Below are 25,644 nucleotides of genomic sequence, written 5' to 3'. Positions count from 1 at the left end.
TCAATAACAAAATATTATTATTTTCCAAAAAGAAATAAAAATTAAATTGCAGAGGAAGCCCTCCAATTAAATTTCCTGGTGAATTCGTATATATTTTGGGACAATCTTTTAATTTATGAAAAAGGAAAAAAAATAGTTGTTTCCATTTATTTAAAAGTGTCCGGAAGACGACCGACCAAATGTCACCCATACTTCCCACGTGACCTGCGAAATTAGTTGCAGACTTTTTTTAAAAAAAGTTGTCATTATTAAAATTATGAACATGTCTCTCACGAATCTTTATCTGTGAGACCGATCAATCTTATCGATATTCACAATAAAAAGCAATACTCTTAGCATAAAAATTAATATTTTTTTCATGGATGACCCAAATAAGATATCTGTCTCACAAAATACGACTCGTGAGACCGTCTCTCACAAGTTTTTGACTAAAATTAGAGTCCACAACCTTACTCGATTAAATAATATACATCCGCTACGAATTTATCTGATGGATATCGAATGATAATGCCGATAATTTCATCTTTATAAAAAATGTATTTAATTTGATGCCATTAGGTCATGGATGATAAATTTTACTCATGATTCGATAAGATGTTTAAAAAAATCATTCTAAATTTTATTTTATATGTCCTTCTATTCGGCTAATATTGAAATTTCATAAATCATACAATTATGTGAAAATTGAATGTTGTTGTGCAAACAATAATGCATGATACATATATTTAATTATATATATTGAAGGATAGAGAACAAACATTAGTACTCTATTTAATAATCGTTGTCGAAAAATGTAGCCAAATTAAATTTGTGGGACATGCGATGATTTTATTGCATGTGAATATTTCTTATTTTTCTAGTAAAGAATGGTGACCATTTGATTTTTAAGTTAATGGTGACCCTTTAATTTGATGTATTGTGTCGGTTGAAACCAAGTCTTTTCACGTGTTAAGTAGCTCACAACCGCACTCGTAAACACGAGGCTAGTGGTCGAATTGATTCGTTAGAGTGATTAATTCGATCTATATTTAAAATAAAAAATAATATTTTAAGCGTAAAATGTAATATTTTATCATGAAACGAACCGTGTTAGAGATCTGTATCATAAAATTGATTTGTAAGATGATCTCGCGTGAGTTTTGTAATACTTGAAATATAAATTTCATAGATGGAGATGAAATTTATTTATTTATTTCATTTGTATGAAAACGAGTTTCCTGTTCATACGCAGCTTTAGCCATATTATATAGTACTGTAGCTTGAATATGTCATTACATAGTAAATAAGAGAGAAATAATTATATTAACCATTATGTTTTGCCCAAACTAATATCAAAATTTGGAACTCTTAGCAAATTTATTTACTTTTTTTTTTGTCAATTTACGTTTTTAATTAATCCCATAAATATTTTTGTCAACGTTACTTCGTTTTATCGGGTTGCATGTAGTTGACGATGAATAAAAAAATAGAAGCAATAAAATCGTTGGTTACGGAGTATTCAATTACTTTGGAACGTGTTATCATTATTTACATTTTGCGTATTTTTCATACATGAATGTAGTGATTTTTTTAATTAAAAAAACTCGAAGTTGTTGAAAGGGAAAAAAAAAAACTCATGTGAAATCGTTTTAATTGTTAATTTTGTGATATATATATATATATTTAAGTCGACCTGATTCATGAAAAAAATATTATATTTTTTTATGAAAATATTAATTTTTATTTTAAATATCGATCGAATTCCATCTCACGGAAAATAGATCCACAAGACTGTTTCACAAAAAACCTAATAAAAAAAAATAAGGCATTTGAGAACTCGAGGGCTCAATTTGGTTTAGTAGTATATACTATCTATATACAATAACTAACAAATAAATAGGTCATTTGTGATACATTCTCAATAATAGTTATTCGTGAGACGAGTCAATCTTGTATATATTTACAATAAAAAGTAATTTTTTTGACATAAAAAATAATATTTTTTCAAATGTGACCGAAATAAAATTTTGGTTTCACAAAATTAACATGTGAGATTGTCTCATATATATTTTTGTGCTAATAAATGATAAATAAATATCCAGCCAACCTTCAATTATAGGATAAGATCGAAATTTAAAATCCAAAATTTTGGTTCAAACTGGTACAAGGATGAGGGTTGCGAATCAATTTAACCGTAATAATCGAATTAAATTGGAAATTTGGTAAGACTGTATCAGTCAATTGATCAAAACAAATAAATTTATTTGATTTTGCTAATTCTGGTTCGGTCGGTTCGATTATAAGCGAATGCATATCCTAAAAGATGGTAGTGAATCCCACTAAAAAATTTAAAATTTTAAAATTTTTCTCGATAAACATTTTCACGACCATTATAGTTGAATTAATTTAATTTCCTAAAGTTTGTCACATTTATATTAATGTTATGCCTTATATTTATTTTAAACAATTTAAACTAACGAGAATGTGACCCGAACTCATTTGAAATAATAATAGTAATAATATGACATGTACACATTTCTTAAAAAAATGTCAAAATTGCAACTTTGGTCTAAAATATTTGTCGTCTTCTTGTGATGAAGGATCAGTTACGTTCTATCATCCCTTCTGCCACATCGGGTAGGATCCACTAGAAGATTTTGATTTATACAACACCTTGTATAAACTCACTCAGTTTATGACTTGCACTACTGTCTAACTGAACTCCTAGTCTAGACCGAAAGCAGCATCTTTCAGCCAACACTTGTTTAACGTATATGTGTTAAAGACTACATACACAAGTTTAACGTCTTTATGCAAGACTCACTCAGCTTATCAGTACGCTCAATTTTCTGTATGTGTGAGTGATGGTGTGTGTGTGTGTGTGTGTGAGAACTGGTCTTATAAATACAACACGAAAGTATTCTCACACACTGAGAATTTTGCTTATAGACTAAATTGTTGGCATGCCTTATTTTTCTCTTTTTTTCTGATCTTCACACACTTGTTTGTTGATGGTATTGATATTGTATTTGTAGAGACTTTTTGACCGTACACCAAGACTCATCAAATATGTTCGTTGCAGTTTGAATCTGTTCCTCGAAATTTGTGTCTTGTCCTTTCTGACAATCATTATGAAACGCCTTGACTTTAAGTTTTGCTGCAACGTCCATTATTGTTCTTTGACGGGACAATTGTTTTCCTTAGTAGGCACAGCTGGATTCCACTTAGATAAGCTTGTCTTGTTCTACAAATTTGTCGGCTCCTAACTGATGTTTTGAACTGGTCAGTTGAACTAGTCTTGAACTAGTGTGGTAAAATCAGTTGGCTCGTCAGCTGAACTGATTTCACTGATTCTGCTGAACTGGTCAGCTGAGCTCTTCATCGGTTGAGCTATTCATCAGCTGGCCGGGCTTCTGAAGGTATTCTGCTGAACTACCTATCAGCTGGACAATCAGTTGAACTGACCTTTGATATATCAGTTGAACTGGTTCAGTTTGGGCAATCAGTTGGGGCTTTCAGTTTAGGCTCGATAGCTTTCTTCGTACTTAGTTCAATTCATTAGAAACAAACTAACAAGTTCTGTTAACATCAAAATCAAGATTGCGAACATGAAATGTTCCAACATGTGATTTTAGTAATATAGTCAAATATTATTTTTAGTCTATTATTTTTTTTGTTTTGTTTTGTTTTTTTCAACGTGACACTCACATATAAAAAATCTATGTAATTATTTTTTATATAAAAAATCATCGAAATTGTCAAAAATTAAAAAACAAAACTTAAATAAAAAAATTATCGAAATTGTAAAAATTAAAAAACAAAACTTAATTTCGACAACAAAGAAAATTGCATTTTTTCATTAAAAAAAAGTTGGGTGTTTAATCCAAAGAGCCAACAAATCAACCTAGCTAAAATTGACTTTAGATCCCCATCTATCTTATCCTTTACTCCCCTACTATATATATACGTAACTTACGCTTTAACTTCATCGCACCGACGTGACTCCATTCTTAAAACTTGTTGATGCCAAAGGCAATAATGAAAGTGACATTTGTGGTTGCATTGTATTCTTGCATCACATTTCTATCGTACTTTTATTGCTTGATTTAGCTTGCCCACGGAGGTTCAGCTGCCGACTTCCGAACTATTTAAACCATAACATAATTTATAAATGTCAAAAAAAAAAAAATCTTTAAATTTTCTACATAACCATAATCTAGATAATTAATTGTTCAGAGACGGAGCCAAGGGGACAGGTAGGTGCGACTGCTCCTAAATTTTTTAATTTTATTGATTAAAACTCTAAAATTAATTGTTATTTTTTTCACATTTCCTCCTAATATCTGTTTTTGCAACCCCTAAAAATTTCAAATTTTTTTTCTCGTAAATTCTATTTTCTAACTTCGTCCTCTACTCTGTATAATCGATGTCGTCACGTGGTGTGACCCTGTCTTTTAAGCATACATCGGAAAAATGAAATGAAATGAAATGAAAAGAAACGAAACGGGGGAAAGTAACTTTAGATATTTTCGGGGACAATAAATCAGGAGTTCTTATTGGAGCCCGAGACATAAATTAGGATCTTCACTGTGTGCAAAAAAATCTGACAGGATATTCCGAGAAGCCCACTAATTAATGATCTCTCGAAGTGCCGAATAGGTTTTTGTTTGTGTGTGATGTGTAATTGTAAATGGGGGTGAGGACTTGTTTGTTTCTTTCCATATGTTAACTACCAAATACACTAAATTTGTTCTCATGCCAACAATTTTTGTTTAGTATATTTTATCCGTCTAACATAGTTTAGAAGCTATTATATTAGTTGAAAAATTCACTCCGTACGCATCAAATGATAGCAGCAGTAAGTTTTCGCGTCATAAAAAAATTTTAAATTCTATTTATGGTTTATTTGAATTGAGATATTTGAAATAATGATGATGTCATATTTGATTGTTTTGATGAATTTTTATTGGATGTAAAATGTTAATTGAGATGAATATTTTTTTATTATTACAATGAGACGAGTGGTTTATGATTAACATGTTATCGAACCAACTCATCTTCTCGAAGTTTAATGTCCCTTCAGGTATATATTTACCATCTCAATCACTTCTTCCGGATCAAAACTCGTCGAACAATATTAGTTTTACAGTACGGTCTAAAATTTTTGTTACCTTTTTTGTTTTAAAAAAATTAATGATATTTTTATACGGTAATCCCATTATCGCCTATTCTGTCACATCTATGTTTTAAACAAACATTGCCTTAAGATTGGAAAACACGCTATCTTTGATAAATATAACGATCATCACTGTTAACGAAGATTTAATGTCGCTATAATGCAAAGCCCTAAAATACTAGGTCGTCTAAAATAATTTTGATATAGTGAACATATATTTATTGTAATAACTATATAATACACATATATAAATGGTACATTTCTAATTGGATCAAATTTGAGCCCAGAATTGGATGCACGTTTCATAATATATATATATATATATATATATATATATATATATTGGCCCAAAAATTGAGTTTCCAATGAAAAAATTATATATATATATATATAATATTGGCCCAAAAATTGAGTTTCCAATGAAAAAATTATATCTTGTGTGCAGTTTTTGTTTTGATTGTCTTTGGGAAAAATCTCGGAGAAATGTTTTCTGGGTATTGATTTTAGAAAACAAAATATATGTTTGATTTGTTATGTCAGAATGAGTAAACAAAAATAATTAAGATTTTAATGTATATAAACATATTATCATTATTAGAATTATATCTATACGAAAAAGGAGTGTAATTTGTTTTAGAGAAGACGAATGGAAATAATAAAAAAAAATATTTTTTTTGTTTTGAGATTAAAAAAAGTATATTTTCATACATAAATTTTTTGTAGTTATTAATCTAATATGATGTGGAAGCCCATTTATCGTGTGGATAATTATGCGTTTGTTCGACGCAAGCAACATTTATAGTGATCATCAAGTGCTTAACGTCACTTTTTAATATATATATATATGTGTGTGTGTGTGTGAACACAACACAATTAAGTAACATAGTATATATATATATATAAGTAACACATATATATATATACTATGTTACTTAATTGTGTTGTGTTCATATATATACACGTTTTTTGTTGTTTGCCAATCCGTCAAAGATTATGATACCTTCTAGTCTCAAAAATGGACTAGCCTTCCTAAGAATGACTTGTCCTCCAAGTCTACGTACTTGATTCATCTTTTCTTTTTCTGGTGGAATACTAATTCATCTTTTGTTCTACTCTTGCGCTTTCCTTTGATATATATATATATATATATATATATATATATATATAATACTCTGTATTATCAAAACATCCAAATTGTATAATGGAAGCCACCGGGGAAATTTTGGTATTGCCATTTTTCGGCCAGGGTCACCTCAATCCCTGCGTGGAGCTCTGCAAGTACCTTTCTCCTTATACCAAATCCAGACTCATTTTGATCATCCCTTCCCATCTATCTTCCTCTATTCCTTCTGCTCTCCACCAGCACCACCCCTCTATTGAAGTGCTTCACATCGAAGGACCGCCAACCGAAGCTGCAGGGATTAATGGACCCGATCATGGCCATAACCGGGATCACCTGAATCAGCAACTGGCACAGGGGATTGAGGTTTTTCTTTCTGAGAGATATAATAATGTCCCGGCCAAGACCCGACCAGGATGTGTGGTGATGGACTCTATGATGAGCTGGTGCAAGAACATTTTCATAAGAGAGAATATACCCATTTTCTCGTTCTTCACTTCCGGTGCCGTCTCCGCAGCTACGGAGCACGCCGCGTGGAAAGCCGACGTGAATAATATGAAACCGGGGGAGACACGGCTGCTGACTGGGTTACCCGACTGCGTGGCGCTCAGATACTCCGATACTAGAAGGCGGAACCATAGAGGCCCGGATGGTGCTAGTGAATCCGATCACCGTGGTCCAGGTGGAAGGCACGGTTTTGGCCACCGTGGTCCAGGTGGGAGGCACGGTTTTGGCCACCGTGAACCGGGCCAGGCACCTGGTTGGCTGGAAGAGGCAGATGATTTCAAAGGTTTGCTGTTCAACACGTGTCAAGATCTAGAGTGTCCTTTTCTCGACTATCTAGCCAATCAAGTAGACAAACCAGTATTCGGCATCGGTCCATTGCTGCCGGAAACATACTGGCTATCAACCGAAACATTCAGTCGCGACCGGGACAGTAGATCATCGAACCGTAAATCGAATTACACAGAGGATGAAGTTATCCAATGGTTGGACTCAAAGCCCAGCCGATCCGTCATTTACATATCATTTGGCAGCGAAGTTGGACCCACGATGGAAGAATACGGGCAACTAGCCGATGCACTGAGAGAGTCGAGGTGGGCATTTGTATGGGTGATCCAACCGAATTCTGGTAAATCCAGACCACCTCCACTGCTATTTGGCGACAAACCTAGTCGTCCAAACGATGAAGAAGAAGGCTATAAGCCCATAGGATTGCAAGAAAAGGTTGGAAAACGAGGGATGATTATAATGGGGTGGGCTCCTCAGCTACTTATACTGAGTCATCCCTCAACCGGCGGATTTTTATCCCATTGCGGCTGGAATTCGAGCGTGGAGGCAATCGGGCGGGGAGTTCCGATCTTGGCTTGGCCGATCAGGGGCGACCAATTCTATATTGCGAAACTTGTGGTGGATTACCTGAAGATAGGAGCCATGGTTACGAGTGGTGATAATTCATCAGAGATGGTGAAGAAGAGCGACATACTGGAAGAGATCGATAGGCTGATGGAAGATAAAGCAGCACATGAAAGAGCAAAGAATGTGAGCCGTATGTTCGAGGTTGGCTTACCATCCACTTCCAAGGCTTCTTTAAAGGATTTGGTCCAGCTTTTGACCACCAAGGTGTCGTGTCACTTGGATGGAAACAGCCACAACAAAATTTTTACAAGTTTAATTTAAGCTTATTTTTTAAAAGATAAACTTACATTTTATTGAGTAAAATCGGTCTTTGCAAGTTCAACAAATCACACGAAAGAAACTCATCTTTTATTCAAACAAAAGTAAAAAAAAAAACAAGAAACAAAATGAGGAATATTAATATATTGTTAACAAGAAACAAAATACGGAATATTAAAAAAAAAAAAGAAATTGATTATTCTATTCTATTTCAAAGTCATAATTTCAAAAATGGCCTTCTTTATTACACATTTTGCATTATGTCTTATTTAATTAAAAAATCCTAAAATACATTTTTCCTATGAACACACATGTTCCATTTTCGTGATTCATTTGTTTAACTATCTATTATTTTTCTTTAATAGTTGGTTTAACATTTGTTCTGTTTTATTTAATTTATAATATATTAATTTTTTAATACTACTTACTTATATCAATAAAATATTTTAATAAAATTATGAATTGTTAGTTTGAATTAGTGCATACAAAATCACCAAGATTATAATATTTTAATTGCGATTGTTGCTCATCTAAAATAATATAAACAAAATCACCAATCACCATGGTTATGAAACGTAATAATTACATCAATGTGAGTTTATACAAATATAAACAAAAAATGTGATGATTTCAATTGAGTCTCTACTTTATTCTATGCTAACAGTTTATGAGTATGCACAACAAACCTTCAAAAAAATAAAATGCATAAAAATGATACTCGACAAAAGAATTATCTCAAATTATCAATACTATATGTCTAAATGCATAGAATTCATAAGATTATTCGAGAAATTGCGAAAATCAAATAAAAAGTTTGAGATAAAGAAATTGATGGTGAATAAAGAGTTTGAGATATATGCCTAAATCAGTTTCATCTTCTGGCGTTCCAGACTCGTCAGCAATGTCATCTTGTGATTCACGCAAACTCTTTATTTAGACGAAATGTTATAAATGTTACAAATTGATTTTTATAAGAGTTATTTGATTTTTTCGCGTAATCCAGAGCACCTCCAGTGCAATCTAAACCGCAGTTTGACGCATATATCTCTAACTCTTATCTCAAACTGATTTAGGCATATATCTCAAACTCTTTATTCACCATCAATCCTATGAGCTTATAGTCTTTGTCTTTGTCACCAGATTGCACTGGAGGTGCTCTGGATTACGCGAAAAAATCAGATAACTCTTATAAAAATCAATTTATAACATTTCGTCTAAATAAATAGTTTGCGTGAATCACAAGATGACATTGCTGACGAGTCTGAAACGCGAGAAGATGAAACTGATTTAGGCATATATCTCAAACTATTTATTCACCATCAATTTCTTTATCTCAAATTGCGAAAATCAAATAAAGAATTTGAGATAAAGAAACTGATTTTATCAAAAACCCCAGAATGTGAGCCGTATGTTCGAGGCTGGCTTACCATCCACTTACAAGGCTTCTTTAAAGGATTTGGTCCAGCTTTTGACCACCAAGGTGTCGTGCCACTTAGATGGAAACGACAACAAAATTTTTATTTAAACTCTATTCATCATCAAATAAAGAGTTTGCGACTGCACAATAAACTCTTATAAAAATCAATTTATAACATTTATGATTAACTCAAATTATTAAAATATTATATTAATATATAGCAAGTCCTTATAAAATATTTTTTCTTTTCATTTTATTTTTTATATGTAGGATAACGTTATCACGCATGTGGATCTTTGCTAAAAAAATGATTTTCATGATATTTGGTATATAGATCTTAAACCCCAGCCAATTGATTACACCTTCAATCCTCGATTCTCCAATCTAAGAACATTTTGTTTTTCCAATTTTTTTACTATTATATTTGGATTTGTAAAAAGTAAACGATCCAGCAGCGTCTGATATATAATATTATAATATCGCTGCTTACGAAACTTTTGGGGGCATCGATCCAGCAAAAGAGTCAATTGTACACGGAAAAGGGTTTCGTGATTTTGCTTTTGTTTAATTCCTTTCGCAAATAGATGTGTAGATGAGTCGATTACCGAGTCGAATCAGCCGATCCGTGATCTGGTGATGAACCCAGCGCCACCAACTTGCGCCACTGTGGATAATTTGTTGGGAGGCTCCGGTCTCATGGTGTTGTTTGATGCATTCTGTCAGTAACAATCTTAATTTCCTGTCACTGCGGTTTATTTACATTTTTTCTATTGGTTTAATCTTTATCGATTGGTCTGTTATTATTTTGACCATAGTTGTCTTCAAAATGGGCACTAGATGTTAATACTAGTGGAAGAATTGTTGTTTTGTGTGTGAGATGTGGAAGGAGTTGAGTGAATTAAATAGTCGTATAAATTTTGGAGCTTTGGTTTTAACATTTATGCTGATTGTGGTTTATATAGTTTATTTTTTCTTTTTCCGGGATTATTGAACATTCAAATGTGAATACTGATGTGTAGTGTAGCGGGAGCAGAGATCAATTTTGGCTGGCTTTAAGGGTTAGAATGAAATCCAAAATAAAATGGGCGGCCTTGGGTGGACTGGTATTATCATTTATGTCCTTGTTGGTGCACTTGTTTCTTGCTAAGTCCAGCGCCAGTATGATGCATTATAGCTCCATTTCGGCCTTTGCCGAGGATTTGAATTACCCTGAAAAACCTGGCAGAAAGGTAAAATAATTGCTAAATTAAATTTGTGAATTGCTTTACTTTACCAATTCAGATTAAAGATTTTGTGTGACATATGAGATTTGTTATATCATGTTAATAATTTTGTTGGATGCTTCTCAAGGGTGCTGGATATAGGAAGCTGTGGGGCAAGGTGAAGGCTCTGGAGGCCTTGCAGCCTTATGCAAATCCGAGAAGTATGCCTTATCCTGGTAATTTACCGTGCATATTTCTTTTGGGAATGATCACTTCGCTTACGGTATTATTCAGAGCCTGATATCCAATATGTCGCTACTAATGGCCAACCATTTTCACTCAGCATTTGTTTCTGAATGTAATCCATTTTTTTCCCTTTGTTATAGTTTGTTTATTTTTAAAATAATTTGGGCTTGAAATTACTATTTTTGGATATAATGTCAAACGGTATGTCCATTCAACCAAAGTTGCATTGTTTACATATACTTGTGTGAGCATGATCATCGTGAAAATTTACCACCGTTCAAAATAATGAAAATAGTGGGGATTTGTTTCGCGTTGTTGATTCAATGGCCCCTCTAAAACTTGCCTTAAAATCCCATCTTACTTTTACACTTCAGGGAAACTGATTTTTTCCTGTTTCAGTTCCACACGAGCAGAACAACGGTTTCATATATGCTAAAGTTCACGGTGACTTTGAGAAGATTAAAGCCTCGGTAATCTCCGCTTTCTCCTCTGAAACATCTTTATCTCTTTTCAATGTGAAGTTCCTAAAGGGCTGTAAATTTGCTAGATCTGTGATCTGGTCGCAGTTTCCAGGCTTCTAAATGCTACTCTTGTCATCCCGGAGATTCAAGAAAGTACTCAATCAAAAGGAATCAGGTTTTTACTAAGTTTGAAAGAAGGCGGATGAATAAAAATATCACATTGTGCTTGTATGAATTCTAAGTTGCATTAATTATCTTGGTGGCAGTTCCAAGTTCAAGAGTTTTTCGTATCTTTACAACGAAGAACGATTCATATCAGTCCTAGCAAATGATGTGGTTATTGCAAAAAACCTACCTCATGACTTGATGGAGGGCAGGAAGCGCAAGCAATATCCAATTTTTAAACCCAAAAGGTTGTCTTCTCCCAATTATTATCTGCAGGATGTTTTACCAAAATTAAAGAGTGCTAAGGTCATTGGCTTGATACTTATTGATGGAGGATGCCTACAGGTACACATACTCTCTATTTATCTTCTGGATAGATGTATATGGTATTATGGTTTTAGAAACCATGATTACGTTCTATAGATATTGATGTCCAAATTGACTAGACATAAAGCTCTTTTATTGAACGATGGCTAGGGGACTTTAGATTTTAGCTACTCCACTAAATCTCAGCAAATGGAAAGACTAAAGTGTGTAACTACAAAATTTATTCAATGCACTGTTATGGCGAACTGATACCATCTCCAGTACCCTAGATAAAGGGATATAACCAGAACCGGTGTATTATCTAGTTTGGGTCATTAAGTTAAGAGATAGAGACAATAAAAGAATAATTTTTTTTATTGGTTTATATCTAGGGCAGTACAATCATTGAAAACTATGCTGTTAATGATATCATCAGCATTCTAACCAGCTTACAGTTCTGCTTATTTGATCTCTCGCCCTTTTCTAAATATCTACTAATCTGACTGTTTTGACCTTTTGAGTCAGTATCATAGAGGCGATATTGTTTTTCCTGTTCTTTGATGCTTTACCATGCCCTTGCCTTCTCTCTGATTACAATAGGATTTTTTTCTCTTCTGCTTCCTAGTCGATTCTTCCCTCAAGCCTGGTTGAGTACCAAAGGCTCAGATGTCGAGTTGCATATCATGCACTTCATTTCCGTTCAGAAATTGTTGAAGTTGGGAACCAGATCGTGAAGAGGTGAGTTGTGTGATTGCTTTCCGTGGTTTTTTTTGTCAGTTTGGGACATGATTTATGGTGGCAATTTGATGTTTTGGTTGCTAATTATAGTTATTTGCTTCTGGTTCATAATTACCAAAGAAGCCAACTTATGTTTTTTCACCAATAAAGTGGTAAAAGGAGTCGGATTTTCCCTTAGTAATTTTTCAAATCAAATACTTGCAGTCATTTCGAAGTAGGCTGGAATTGCTGGAGGTGTTATCAATATTTTGAGGGACCATGAAAACTGCTTTTTCTTTTCCTCGAAGTGTATCAAAATTGCTGTGTTCTTGGCATAGTCGTTAAATGCATGCACACGCGACTTTGCGTGCCTTATACTGGGCTCAAGTCATGCAAAAGTCCAGGTGAGGAAAATTGAAGCCCGAAATGCGTGTGTCTTCTTGAAAAAATAACCTTGGCCAGCCCACATAGAACAATGCCAATGATCCACAACAACCCACCCCTCCTCAAACCCTTGATCATTCAAGTAACACTTGGCACAATCTCTTTTCTATCTTTTGCTTCTCACCGCAATTCAATTGCACAACAGTTTTCTTTCTTCTTTTTTTTTTGTTATTTCCCAATCACGGCAACAAAAGTCCAAGCAGCCATTCTTTCTCTCTGTTTACAGCAATTTAATTCCAGCACACTTCCTCAGTTGTCTTTTTTTAAACAATCCAGCAAGTTTAAATTTTGACTCAATTTCACGTTCCTAGGTTTTTACAGTTTGCAAACGATCGTAGTAAATTTCATTTATATGTGCACATTCTAAAAATTCATGCATGGTGCGGCTTATGTCTGTAAACCACACGCCACACCGTATGCCAACAGCTTCATGAGAAATGGTGTGCTTTAGCATACCCTGCGTGTTAAATAATTATGCTCCTGGGTGAAATAAGGTATTTAGTACGATGAATAATGTTTAATTATTTTTGTAGAGAGAGTGTTATTATACTTACTGGTTTCTGTATAACTCCATCAACTTTTCAGATTGGATTTCATGTATTCAATTTGGGATGTTTTTCATGCAAATGTTAGTCATATGCTTTTTTGAACGATATTTTGATTACTCTATGCTCTTATTACGTTTTCTCGTCTATAGGTTACGAGGGTCAGGTCAACCATATCTCGCTTATCATCCTGGTTTGAAGAGGGATGTCCTAGCATATCATGATTGTGCTGAACTTTTCCAGGTATCTTTACATCTTTATCATGTTTTCACCATCCATCTCCAGTTTTCATCAACTATGCTCTTAATTTCTGATTTCTAGATTACAAATGATAAAAATAGTTGTGAATTTGACGTCTTTGACCCAATTTTTTTTCCTGAACATACCATCTTTTTTGCAATGGAAACAGTTCTAGTTGATCTGGTGATTCATGTTGTAATAATGGGAGTTGTCTATTGTATTGATGTCTTACACTTCCACTAGGCACTTTTTGTTATAGTAGGAAGGAGGGCATTACTCTTTATTATTAGACTCCACCACCCTCCCATCCTCGTACTTCCCTATGCATGCCTGTGCCTCTAGTAGATCTTCTTTTAATGACATTTGTATTTAGTTAGTTGCAGAAGTGAACAGTGCTATTATAGTCTATTTTGTAAATTTGCCCTAATGGTTAGTTTATTTTTATGCAGGACGTACACACAGAACTCATACAATTCCGGCGAAAACAGATGATCAAACAAGGCATAATAAAAGAAGAGAGTGTGGATTCACACAGCCTAAAAGCCAATGGTTCATGCCCATTAATGCCTGAAGAGGTACCATCGTTCACAGTGCCAATCATTTATTTTGGAAATTCTTTTTTTCCTGATTCAGAGAAAAAAGTGTAATACCCTAACTATTTAGAAACATAAGATTGATGTTTTTTGCGGGTGATCTCCATTCAATTGGAATCGACCAAATGTGTTCGCTATGATTTTAATGTGTTAGTATTTTATTGTTTTTCCTATGTCCAATCTTTTCATGGTTTCTATAGAATACTGACTGATTTTATGTGGTGTAGATTCAACGCAATGATGAAGAAATAACGTTTGTTTTGCATCATTTGCAACCTTTGCGCTCACTTTTTCTTCCTCCATTCATGTTTCTTCTAGGAACTGCATTTACCTTCATCTTTAGTTTTTATTCGTGTGTGAGTTAATCATGGGTTTCTGTCATCTTGTATGATAATGTAGGTTGGACTTCTCCTTCGAGCTTTGGGTTACCCTCCAAGAACAAGAATATACTTGGCAGGTTCTGAAACCTTTGGTGGTCAAAGAGTTGTGATTCCTTTGCGTGCCATGTACACCAACTTAGTGGATCGTACTTCTTTGTGCAGTAAACAAGAGCTGGCCAAAATCGTTGGCCCAGAAACCCCACTTCCTCTGGATTCTTTTGAATTCCCTCCAGCACACAGTGCAAAACAATTAAAAAAAGAATGGGAAAAAGCTGGCCCTCGTCCTAGGCCTCTTCCTCCACCTCCTGACCGACCTATTTATCGACACGAAAAAGAAGGCTGGTATGGTTGGATTGCTGAGAAGGATTCTGAACCTGAGCCTTCACCAAACGATTTAAGAAACCGAGCGCATCGTTTGCTGTGGGATGCTATTGATTATATTGTTTCTGTGGAAGCTGATGCATTCTTTCCCGGTTTTGACAACGATGGCAGTGGATGGCCAGATTTTTCCAGCTTGATAATGGGACACCGCCTGTATAAGATGGCTTCCAGTAGAACGTACAGACCTGACAGGTAAACCGTAAAACTGTCTTTCAATTGTCAAGAGGCCAATACTTGCAGTCTTACACGCTAATATTGAATTTTGTTTCTACTTATTTTACATGCTTCTTTTACACGGTTTTTTCTTTACCCCTCTAATTTCGTTTCCATATTTCTGTCCATTTACCCAGAAAATATCTCGCTCAACTGATCAATAGTACTCGAGATAATCTTTACTATTCCCGACTCAATTTGACACTCTCCATTAGAGAACACTTAAACAAAAGCACAACAGAAGATGGCGTTATGCGAGAGTTTCTTCTATCAAGACCAAACTCTTTCCTTTCTCACCCCATACCCGAATGCTCATGTGCAACTCTCAAGAATACTGAGATTGGTAATTCAAGAAAGGGCAGTAATCTCCAAATTCTGTATCAGGGGCAGGACGAGTGCCCCAAAGTATTGGATCAAGGTCTTAACAGCGATGAATCACAAGATGACATTGCTGACGAGTCTGAAACGCCAGAAGATGAAACTGATTTAGGACTTTTGGAGTCTGATCAAAGTAGCCAACCCATCACTGTCCCCACATCGGAGCAGGACGAGGAAATGGATCCTGACGATTAGGATTGTTTATAGAAACATACACCCGATATATTACCATGGATTCCCAGCACAAGCTTAACAGATGGATACTTTGTTGCTGGATTTCTAGCTCGCGATGGCAACAGCATGCATGTATTTTCTACAGGGCCATTGCAATTTTTGTAGGGTTCGTAAATGGAATCTCAACGTATAGAAAGATGAATATTTCTTGTTTCCCCTTTTTTCCACAGAAAATTCAACCTGTATCAAATTTTCCCAATTCTTTTTAGGCGTTTTAACAAGTTGATAATGGAATGCAGATTTATTCGTTTCGATTATTCTTTGATTTTAAATATAGTTTCAAAACTCGCTGTTACCAGAACCTGGATTAACAATCAATCATTTAATATTACCTCATTTCATATTTTATTATGTGATTTTCAATTAAAAAGTTTTCACTGTAATTGTAATCCAACAGCCGACATGGCTCACTTCAGGTGTTTTGCCGAGCTCATCAATTCTTCCGACCACATAGATCCTGTGGGTCATGGGCCTCGGTATCAAAACCTTACATTTTAATGAAATAATTTTATTCCATGGTTGGTGTCAAGGATCACTTGCCTTCTGTTTTCGGCAAGAGATGTGTGCAACGTGTCGTAGGCTTGGAGAGTTTAGACCATCTATTTTTTCTTGCCCTTTCAGTTGAGCTCTATGGCTTGATATTCTTTTTGCCATGAGTGACAACTATATGGTCTGTTTGAAGCCTATTCGAATTATGAATTCGAATTCTCAGTCACTATGTATCATATTTGGAACACAATTTGAGGATACATCTACAGATCTTGATAGGCTTTATTTTAGAATCAAATGGCATGTTGTATGAACAATTTGTATTCTTGTGAATCAGTCATAGCAGATATAGTTGTACCAGAACTTGTTCAACATATTCTCAGTTGGATATGTTTAACGTTTCTATATTATTTTATTATTGTGTTAATATGAATTCCAGATAATAAATTAAGAAATGTAAGAATATGTTTGGACAAATATTTTAAAAATATATATAAACTCGAGCTTTTATCATTAAATTCGAACTCGACTCGTTTGAAAATTACCACGTCCACTGATAGTTTGAATTCGGTTGAGCACTTTTAATCTAAAAGCCAACTAACATCTAAGAATTTAAGAAATATGCGTGATGTAGGACAAAAATTCTATAACCCAAAAAACTAGTATGCTCACAAACAAACTCGCGAACTCCCGACCGAGCTGAATATCTTTGAGCCTGAACTTCTCCAATGATTTTTTTATCAAACAATATCCAAATAACTCGCGAACATCCCTGTACCCATAATAGGTACAATACAGCAAAATTACCCTTTCCCTTCATCAGCTCCACTTTAGGGTTTTTCCAAATTCCCAATTTATGAATCGAAATTCTTTACTTCACTGATAGGGAATACCCATTATAACCTCCGCAAACGACGTACAAAACCTAATTTCAATGGTGGAAGGCGGTGGAGCCGGATCCGAATCGGGTTCCGGGTCCAAACCCGCATCGTCATTCGAATCCGCCGGAGGCCGCCTCCGTTTCCGGGTGGAATTGAGGCCGGGTGAAACCACGATAGTTTCGTGGAAAAAACTCCTTAAAGAGGCTACTTCCAATAAGGCCAACGGGACCGACCTGTCAGTTGTGGGCCCGTCTTCGGAGGCCCAGCAGCCCACTTCACAGGCACCGTTGCCGCCGTCCTCAGAGGCTTCTTCTTCGAAGCGCACGATTGCCGAGAATGAAGCCAAAGATTCACAAGCGCAGGCTGGATCCAACCGTTTGAACAATGTGATAGAGAGAATCGAGCGTATGTATGCGGTATGTTGTAGTTCGGTTATATTTAATGCTGATTGATTGCATTGAATTCTCTTTAGTGCTAGTTGTCGCATTTGCTTGAGTTTTATTTAATGTTACTATGTGTCTTTGGATTTAAATTGAATTTGTTTAATGTTAATCACTTAGAAATAGAATGGTATTTAAGTTTCTTTATGCACTTCTGGATTAAACATTTGAATAGGCTCCCCATTATGTGAGAGACTTATGGATAGTGTTGCGTTGAATTATCTGGTGTTTTATAAGACGTCCATTAGGATGTTTCTGTAGCTCCTGTATGGTTGTTACTTGCGATTTTTATTATTATTTAGCTTTAATTGATTATTGATTCTATGTGCTTTCTCTTTGTGGAAATAAAAGGGTAATGGAAGTAGTGACGAGGAGGATGTTGTCCTAGATGATGTGCCTGATGATGATGAGTATGATACAGATGATTCATTCATAGATGATGCTGAGTTGGTGGGTGCTACTTTTTATTCTTCTTCTATGTTTTCTAAACCGGCAGTTTTTGTTGAGGGTCTTGATTTGCAGCTTTTGCATGGTTAGATAATAAATGAGTATTACTTCTATGCAGGACGACTATTTCCAGGTTGATAACTCAGCGATAAAACATGATGGATTTTTTGTGAATCGTGGAAAGTTGGAGCGCATGTGAGTTATTTTGGATGTTCTTTTATTAATATTTGATATTTTTTGCAGGAAAAACAATATTTAAGATGCAGCGTTTTGCTTACTTCCGAATGTGAAACACACATATTGGATGATTGATGCAATGTGTTTCCTGTAACCAAATATTCATGTTAGCATTGTTCTGGTTATGACATCATGAAAAGTTACCCCCTTTTTGGACTTCTTGGAATTTGGCTTTGAAACTAAGGATGTATTGTGTTGAATGAGCCATTGTATTCTGTACTTTGTTTGTTTATAGCATTCCAGTAGATAACTTGCATTTGGAAGGGAATCGATTTAATTTTTAAATCAATAAAGTATTAATATCTTAGTTGGTTACTGTTTAGACATTTGCATGTACTCAAATTGTAGCTGGTTGCTCTTTAGAGATAAAAACCTGCCTACATAACTGCATCTTTTTGATAGTGTAGTTGGTTACTCTTTAGACATTTGCATTTTCAAGGCTTAATATTGAAGAAAAGATGAACTTCCGAACGCATGAGGGCTAGTGAGACCAAGTTTAATTACCAGTAATGCGATTAAAGAATGATTCTGATAAAATTTTAGCTGGAAAACAATGATGTAATTACGATTCTCAGTCTTTGATATATTCCACTTTCTTTCTCAAAGGCTCTGTGCTGAAATCCTTGAGCGCATAACTTGTATTACTCATAGGAATAATTAAACCCTGGTCTAGCAGTCAGTTCTTGTGATCATATGGAAAGGCTTCAATTCTCTGTCTTCCTTTGTGAGTTTTTCTGTACAGGGGCAATACATTGTTATTATTTTGCTGATCAATTGCTTGCGAGATAGTGGTGGCACGCTAACATACCTTTATTTTCAATTTCAGAGAACCTTCTATATCAGCAAACCAGCAGCCGAAAAAGAGGAGACGGAAAGATTTAGCTAAAGGTCAAGGTGGACTTGATGATGGACATAATCCAAGTAAGCATGTGAAGACAGGGGACAAAGGTAGAAAAGCATCGTCAATTGAAAAAAAAATAGTTAGTCAGTCAAACAGAGTGGCTCTAACAAATGCACAAGGTAATAATACATGATTTCTGGCTTCTCCAGAAAATGTTCCTGAGGTCTCATTGAAGGGCTAAATTGCAGGTTCCAAAACTACAGTGGATCCTTCAGGAACATCGAATGGTGATCCCATGGGTCCATACAAGGATGCTGACCAGCAGAGAACTGGAGTTCTCCCATTAAAGAGCTATAATAACAAACAGAAAGAGGGTAGTGAACTTCAAGACACTGCAAATCGGAGGTCAATGGATAGGAATTCATATGAGAACAAATCCCAATCCGGAAAACCTCTGTCTAATGCCGATGAGTCAGATCACTCTATGCAGCAGAAAGAAAAGGCTGCACTTGCTGAAAGATTTGACCTCAATGTTCCTGCAAGCAAGGAATTCTTGCAAACTTATGTGAGCAAATTTTTTTAATTCTTTGTTTAAGTTTTCGACAGTTGGTTGTGCTTGAAATGTGTCATGTAATTTTCAACATAGTTGAGCTCTAACAGTTGCCTGGAATATTAAGACCATGATATTGTAGGATTCATCCATGACCTTGTAGATTTGTGTTACTTTTTCTTTCAATCATTGTTATATGGATATTCCATCAATACAAAATTTTGGTGTTTGAGATAGCATTTGAAAATCTTGTACATAGCATTTGAAATTCTTGTACATAGCTTTGTAGAGTTAGGTAAAATTCTCGTTCAATATTGAGATTGGGGGGATTCCATATGAATCTGCCTTAGTATTAATATTTGAAGGGGTTACTGCTGTCAGTTGACTCATTTTTTACAAGTGCCCAGCTATTATAACTGATGTTAGAATTTGCTTTAGATTTCCGACTTTCCATTGTGTACCTCATCTCTGTGCCTGTACTCTTAGTTCGAGCTGGAAATTTTTTTTTAGTTATCTATTTCGAGTTTATCTTTCTCTGATGGTTCCATCTTTTCTCCTTTTGTTTTACACTTAAAATGTCAATTAATTCTTATCGTTATTAACGATCCTTGTATACTATTGTACAGAAGGTTCCCCTCATGCAGAGAAAGGAAGGCTCTTCTGTTAGACCAAAGAGTACAATGCTTGACAAGGCAATTAAAGAGTTAGAGAAGATAGTTGCTCAATGTATATGACTAATAAAGTTTACACTCTATAGTTTCTCTTCCTTATCATTTGACTTGTGCTCTAACGTCGCCTTGTTCTGTTCTCATTGATGAAACAACAGCCAGACCACCATCTAGAGAAGTTCAAGATCCTGATAATTCATCACAAGCTATCAAAAGGAGATTGCCACCGGAGATAAAGCAAAAGCTGGCTAAAGTTGCTCGATTGGCGGTATTTAGAGAGCAATAAAAGAATTTAATTGCATCTTTGTTTGATTACTTATGTACTCAAATTTGGTCCCATAATTATGTGTTTTCTTTAATCTCTGCTCAGGATAAATTTAAATTTTGTATTTTATGTCTGGGCTGCAGCAGGTCAACTATGGAAAAATACCAAAAGATGTGATAAATAGACTGATGAGCGTTGTCGGCCACTTGATGCAACTTCGGACACTAAAAGTATTTTCCTATTTTGGATTGAGAAATAACTCATGATATTACGTTTTTTACCTGTGTTTTCTTTTGTCTGCTATAACTAACTCCATTTCTCTCTCTCTCTCTCTCTCTCTCTCTCTCTCTCTCTCTCTCTCTCTCTCTCTCTTTGAGATTTTGGGTGTAAAAGTGTATTTGCACCATTGATAGAGTATATTAACCTTACTCTTAATGTTACATAAATGAGTGATTGTTATCATTTTTTGTTTACAAAACTTTCTAAAAACTAATTTATTGCGTTTCATTGTATTAGCTCGATTCATATCTCAGATAAATGAATGATTGTTATCATTTTTGAAATGGATATCATCTGATGGAAACGTCCAGAGTAGTGAGCACTATTGTCAAATTTGATTGATCACTCAAGGAAATGAATGTGGTACTAAAATAGCTTTGAGTTATTCTCAAAGAAGCATGTAAAATACCTAGGATCTAGTACCTACTGATTTTGTGTCCATTTCTGTACCTAGTATGCATGGATTTTTTTTTTTTTTTTTGTATAATATGCACTTCTTACATGAATGTGCTATTGTGGTGCCCACTTTATTTGCATCGCTTAAAATGAGTACTTCTATGATGCGTGGGATCATCTTATGTTAGTAATAAAAATTAATAAGAAAAACTATCTCAATTAATATCTCTTTGAACTTATTTTACTAATGTGAAATACCATATTTTCTTATTTTGCATTTTTCTTAGTCCTGGATAATTTGCTTGCGTTATTAGTTAAACCGACAGGAACAAGCTTGGTGACATGATGTTACTTGGCATTTATCTCCAAAGATACACTACCATTTCATTGAACAATCATCGTAAAAAGGATCATTCTTGAGCCCCCTTGTAATTTAATTTCAGATGTTTGTTTTTATTTATTTGTTTAGTTTTCACTTAGTGAGTGGGGATCAGGTGATTATATTTGAGAGGGGGTGGGTGGGTCAGGGTGTTGGAAATACTCGTCAAGAACCTTATGTTTTGCTCTGATTTGAAAGGTTGACAAAATCTTCTCAGTCTCGGCATTTCGTTATTTGTGCGACGTGTTTGTGTGATGTGAACGTGAAATATCTTAGTGATAGCTGATCAAGAGATTGTGTCTTTATGGTAGAGAAATCTTAAAGTTATGGCTAATATGGGATTGTCAGTGAAGCAAGAGAAGGATGATCAATTGCAGAAGATAAAACAAGAAGTCACGGATATGGTTAAGCTGCGGATTATGCATATGAAATCTAAAGTATGTTTTTACTGTGTTGAGATCAAATTGGTGTGGATCTTTTCAGACTGATCATCATACTACTGATGCAATCAAAAAAATGACATTTATCTTTCAAATCGACTTCTTTTGGAATGCATTGGATATCTTTCTTACCCAGCAAGCATCAGTGAGGCTTGTGCTGAAATTTGTGGGTGAATGTTAGTATTAGTTCTATACTTGATATTTGACTTTTATTACAGGTTGAACAACAAAATGCATCTTTTGCTGATTCTCAGGAAGCTGGTCGGGGAGATAGAGATGCCTTGAAACGGAAATACAGCATTGACAATGCATTGAAAAATAAGATTTGTGACCTTTATGACCTTTATGTGGAGGTAATGCATATGATTCCCTTGTTCCATTGAAGTGTGTTTTCCCTATCCAATGGAGTTTTGTTTAGGGTTACTAGTCTTCCTTTTTTTTTTCTCATTTCAGAGACTGGAAGAAGAATCAGGTCCACCAGTCAGAAGGCTGTATGAAGAGGTAACAAGACATTATTAATGTGATAATTTATACTCGAAACTTTATGTTGGAAAAATACTTTTATGTGATGCGGGAATAAAATGTCCAGTAATGTACCCTAGATGATTGTAGATTTGTTCTCTGCAATTTGGTGTACTAGTTTCTTACATGTGAAAAACAGAGTGTATGAGTTTGCTTGGTCGCATATGAGGATACCAACATGACCTGGAAAGTTTTAAGCATTTTCTCTATTTGATTCACTGTTCCTGATAAGGGGAGAGAGGGTATTGACTTGAATCTGATATTTCCTTTTGACTGAATTCATTCTTTTGTTTTTTGCGCTATTTGTTTGAGATTTGTAGTATAGGATCTAATTTTAGATGTCAGTCTTTGGATAAGGTAGATAGTTTATGCATTATTATATAATAAAAAATTGTGGATTTCTGTCATTGTTATGCGTGCAGATGAGCATTGTTTTATTCTCATGATAGCTCTTGGACAAAGTTGACACTCTCTTTATCATTTTTCTTTCAGTTACTTTTGGGTCCTGTAATTGATCCTTCTAGCTCTCTTCCATTTATTTGTTAAGTTACTTGTTTCCTTGGCTGATCAAATACCATTCATCTCCAAAATTTAATATATTTATATATTCGCTGTAGCTTGCAGCATTGTGGCCTAGTGGAGTCATGGACACCGAGGGAGTTAAACTCGCAATATCCAGAGCAAAAGATAGGAGGAGGGCGCTGAACAACCGGAGAAAGGTATGCATTTTTATGTTGTGTAGATCATGAGGAATGTACTTTGCAACAGTTACTTATTTTGTACGTGGCTGCGGCGTATGTTGTTTCTTTGCATTTTTGTCTTAAATGCTTTGTCAGTCATACTTATAATATCTCACATGTCGCTTTGAGGTTGTTCAACATATAATTGCAGTTCCTGAAAACCTGTTTTACTTAAAAATTTGGCACCTGGGAAAGCATACCTCATATTTTGAATACGACTAATATCCAGGTTTCTGAATCTGTTCCATTGTTTCAAATGCATGGCATTTCTATCTATTGCAGTGCAAATTTTATAATCTTATATTCTTATTTCATTTACAAAATACTCGTCTCTTAAAATTTATGCTCGGTTGTCAGTATTTAACCAAATTATTTACCATTGAATAATCTTTCCGAAACTTTGCTTTTATTGCCTATGCAAGTGTAGTGTTCTTTGTGATGCTTGAAGGTGCGACTAATAGATGTTTAAAATGTCATAATTTCTTCAGAGTTCAGACTCCCATATTTCTTTTCATCATCATCACTTTTTACTGGAGTGTCATCGCTTGATTTCTTTTCCTTTATTTTCTTTTTTTGAAAGGTGTTTTCTTCTCTTTTTTCTCACCTTGCTTGTGCTTTATTTCATTGTTTTTTAGGATCAAGAGAAAATTAAGAAGACGAAGGTCTTGACACCAAAAACAGATGATGCCACTCGAGGGGAAGGTAGTACCAACATTACTCAGATATCCCATCTTCAAGAAAAATTGTCGGTAGATTCTCGTGACCACTCTACAACTTCAACAAGCAAGTCAAACCTCAATGCTTCTGTAGCTCACCCTGCTACCTGTGCGCCAGTTTCCTCTGGAGACATACAAGACGCGGACAAAGCAAAGCGAGAAAAAACGAAGGGAAACTCCAGCAGAAATCCTGTTGATGCTGGGCCTACTAATATATTACCAAAAAAGAAAGTAAAAAGAAAGCCTGAAGCAGAGATGGTCGAAGGTCAGCTCCACCCTGAGAAGGTGCCTCCACAGGCGGGCGAAAGACACAAGCACAAGAAGCCAGTGGCCACCCCTGTCACTAAATCAAACATCCAGATAGCTGCATCTTCAAACTTTGAGTAGCTGAATTGACATTATTGATTGAAATAGAATACTGCATTTTGAAGTAGGACGGAGGACTCTCGTCTTCCCCACCTTAGATTTCATTTCGGTAATACTGTACTCTACTGTTAATTGAATGATAATTTTTGGTGATTAATGTAAGTTTTCACAGGGGGCATTTCTTAGATGGGTTTCTCTATGTGGAATTCTTTTGCCATGGCTGTTGGTTTATGGTTCAATATTAATTATGCATTCATCTATATATAATGGGGAGTAACAATTGTTTTTTCCAGCATCAATATTAGTTATGCTTGCATCTGTGTACGAAAATGGAATTGTGGCCGACACTGCAATATTATCCAAAGTTTGTTTGGGAAGCCGGGGGTGGATCTACAATTGTGACATGGGCCACTCACAAATTTAAATTATTATTACTATTATATACAAATATATATTTTTAAAATTTATATACATAGTTTTGACAAGTTGTCTCTATTAAATTAGATGTATTAAATTACCACGATATTTAGATATAGATCTTTTGTGAGACGGTTTCACGAATTTTTATCTGTGAGACGGTTTAATCCTACCGATATTCACAACAAAAAGTAATACATATAGCATAAAAAATAATATTTTTTCATGGATGACCCAAATAAAATATTCGTCTCACAAAATACGATCCGTGAGACCGTCTCACACAAGTTTTTGTCTTAATAAAATAGTCAAGCCACAGCTTCCATGGTAAGATACCCCCCTTTCGTAATAGAAGTGGAAATTGGTAGCTCCGATATCGCCACACTCCCAACACCGCACTTCCAAACCTAACCCACCCTCCCATGGTAAGATACCCTCCCTTTATGCTACATTGACGTTAAACATGAAAATCTTCTATAAAATCAAACTTTTTAAATTTTATTTTTAATCTTTTTTTTTTTTTGTATTGAAAAAGATTTAAAAAATTAATTAGAAAATAATTTGCGGATTTGACATTAAATTTTAAAAATAAAATGTAAAAAATCACCCAAAAAATATGCCGAAAAAAATAAAATTAAGATTTTTATTAAGTTAAAATTTGATTTACCTAGGAGCGATAGATTTCCATGACACTAGA

General features: G+C 34.9%; 3 protein-coding genes across 5 annotated transcripts; all 3 read left to right on the top strand.

Annotated features, from left to right (window-relative positions):
• The first annotated feature begins 6,125 nt into the window (after positions 1–6,125).
• Positions 6,126–7,960, top strand: LOC142552930 (UDP-glycosyltransferase 73B5-like). The gene has a single exon (XM_075662858.1). It carries the CDS (start codon positions 6,357–6,359, stop codon positions 7,953–7,955), a length of 1,599 nt encoding a protein of 532 aa, XP_075518973.1. The 5' UTR covers positions 6,126–6,356; the 3' UTR covers positions 7,956–7,960.
• Positions 7,961–9,675: 1,715 nt separating this feature from the next.
• On the top strand, positions 9,676–16,131 carry LOC142552929 (protein EMBRYO SAC DEVELOPMENT ARREST 30-like). Of its 2 annotated transcripts, none has more exons than XM_075662856.1 (11): positions 9,676–10,087; positions 10,389–10,598; positions 10,720–10,807; positions 11,217–11,287; positions 11,365–11,453; positions 11,545–11,788; positions 12,375–12,487; positions 13,608–13,698; positions 14,145–14,270; positions 14,688–15,241; positions 15,400–16,131. In XM_075662856.1, the coding sequence occupies exons 1-11, from the start codon at positions 10,079–10,081 to the stop codon at positions 15,833–15,835; spliced, it is 2,031 nt and encodes a 676-aa protein (XP_075518971.1). In that variant the 5' UTR covers positions 9,676–10,078; the 3' UTR covers positions 15,836–16,131. The 2 variants fall into 2 exon arrangements, with proteins under 2 accessions (XP_075518971.1, XP_075518972.1); XM_075662857.1 differs by having other exon boundaries at positions 9,676–10,119.
• An 869-nt stretch (positions 16,132–17,000) lies between these two features.
• LOC142552928 (ubinuclein-1-like) lies at positions 17,001–24,717 on the top strand. 2 transcript variants are annotated; one of them, XM_075662855.1, is made up of 13 exons: positions 17,001–17,660; positions 18,036–18,134; positions 18,250–18,326; positions 19,195–19,388; positions 19,458–19,774; positions 20,386–20,485; positions 20,586–20,695; positions 20,839–20,922; positions 22,058–22,183; positions 22,405–22,539; positions 22,640–22,687; positions 23,326–23,427; positions 24,084–24,717. In XM_075662855.1, the coding sequence occupies exons 1-13, from the start codon at positions 17,298–17,300 to the stop codon at positions 24,549–24,551; spliced, it is 2,223 nt and encodes a 740-aa protein (XP_075518970.1). In that variant the 5' UTR covers positions 17,001–17,297; the 3' UTR covers positions 24,552–24,717. The 2 variants fall into 2 exon arrangements, with proteins under 2 accessions (XP_075518970.1, XP_075518968.1); XM_075662853.1 differs by having other exon boundaries at positions 20,836–20,922.
• The last annotated feature ends 927 nt before the right edge of the window (positions 24,718–25,644 follow it).

Source organism: Primulina tabacum, chromosome 8 (assembly GCF_025594145.1).
Source record: "Primulina tabacum isolate GXHZ01 chromosome 8, ASM2559414v2, whole genome shotgun sequence".
In the NCBI taxonomy this organism is placed as follows: domain Eukaryota; kingdom Viridiplantae; phylum Streptophyta; class Magnoliopsida; order Lamiales; family Gesneriaceae; genus Primulina; species Primulina tabacum.
This window is presented reverse-complemented; position numbering and strand designations above follow the sequence as displayed.